Genomic DNA, 1,333 nt, shown 5'->3' with positions numbered 1-1,333 from the left:
AGGTTCCCTGTGATCTGGGTCTAGAATAGGATCACCGTCTCCTCTACGGGGTGTAAAAACCACTTAAAGAGGTAGATGTTAGGAAGGGCTTCCGATTGTAAAAACCTTGCTATAAAATTTCCCTATGGTTAAAACAAAGCATGGGCGGGGTACAGCCCAAAGTACCCCGTGGGCCTCCTCAACCGCCTACGACAAAAAGAAGGATGGGAAACCTGGTGGAACCACTATTCATGAAAATGAAACTTATGACGGCCATAAATGACCCGATAAAAAGTGGAGAAACCGGTTTACGGGTGATCGAGGTAGGGTCGTGACATGGAATGTTAGGAGTATGACGGGAAGAGCGGGAGAAGTCGTCGATGTATTGCACAGAAAGCATATAGATGTGTGCTGCATACAGGAGACTAGATGGAAAGGAAATGGGACCAGAATGATTGGCAAGACAAGCGAAAAGTATAAATTCTTTTGGCAAGGAGGTAATGATGGTAAGGCTGGAGTTGGGGTAATGGTTGCGGTAGACAAAGTAGTCGAAGTGAGAAGGCTATACAACCAGATAATGGTTATCAAGATGATTTTTGGTAGAAAGCTATATAATATTATCTCTGCATATGTTCCTCAGGTTGGAAGAAGTGAAGAAGAGAAAGATATATTTTAGGACAGTCTATTGGGGGTGACATCGAGACTGGCAAATGAAGAGGGGATTATCCTGGCTGGTGATCTGAATGGAGTTATGAAGGAGTACATGGAGGTAGTGTTGTTAAACGACTCATCCGAGTCGGCTTAACTACGACTCAAATCGAGTTTTTAGTCGATTAGTCGACTCATTTTTACGACTCGAGTTCCGAACTTGAGTCGTGAACTCTAGTCGCGACTCGAGTTCCGAACTTGAGTCGTTAACTCTAGTCGCGACTCAAGTTCGAACTTGAGTTTTGATCTTGAGTCATGAACTTGAGTTTTTATCTTGATGAACTTGAGTTTTGATCTTGAGTCATGAACTTGAGTTTTGATCTTGAGTCATGAACTCGAGTTATGAACTTGAGTCGTGAACTAGTCATAAACTTGAGTCGTGAACTCAACAGGTTATCTTAAATTTTATGAAACTCGATTACTTATATTAGTATTGTTAATTGTTTGGTTGTGTAATACCTAGTGTTGTTAAAAAGCCGAGTTTTTACGGCTCCGACCTCGAGGCCGGAGCCGAAAAATTGGCTTAGGCTCAAGCCGGCTCAGAAGTTGGCTCAAGCCGGCTCAGGAGTTGGCTCAAGCCGGCTCAGGAGTTGGCTCAAGCCGGCTTAGGAGTTGGCTCAAGCCGGCTCAGGAGTTGGCTCAAGCC

The 1,333-nt window shown here is 44.0% G+C and overlaps 1 protein-coding gene across 1 annotated transcript; it reads left to right on the top strand.

The window, feature by feature from the left end:
* The first annotated feature begins 331 nt into the window (after nucleotides 1–331).
* Nucleotides 332–655, top strand: LOC135923102 (uncharacterized). The gene has a single exon (XM_065457677.1). The coding sequence runs from the start codon at nucleotides 332–334 to the stop codon at nucleotides 653–655; it is 324 nt and encodes a 107-aa protein (XP_065313749.1).
* The last annotated feature ends 678 nt before the right edge of the window (nucleotides 656–1,333 follow it).

This window comes from Gordionus sp. m RMFG-2023, chromosome 1 (assembly GCF_954871325.1).
Source record: "Gordionus sp. m RMFG-2023 chromosome 1, tfGorSpeb1-WG-v2, whole genome shotgun sequence".
NCBI lineage: Eukaryota > Metazoa > Nematomorpha > Gordioida > Chordodea > Parachordodidae > Gordionus > Gordionus sp. m RMFG-2023.
Note: the sequence above shows the minus strand (reverse complement) of the source record. Positions and strands in the feature narration are given on the sequence as shown.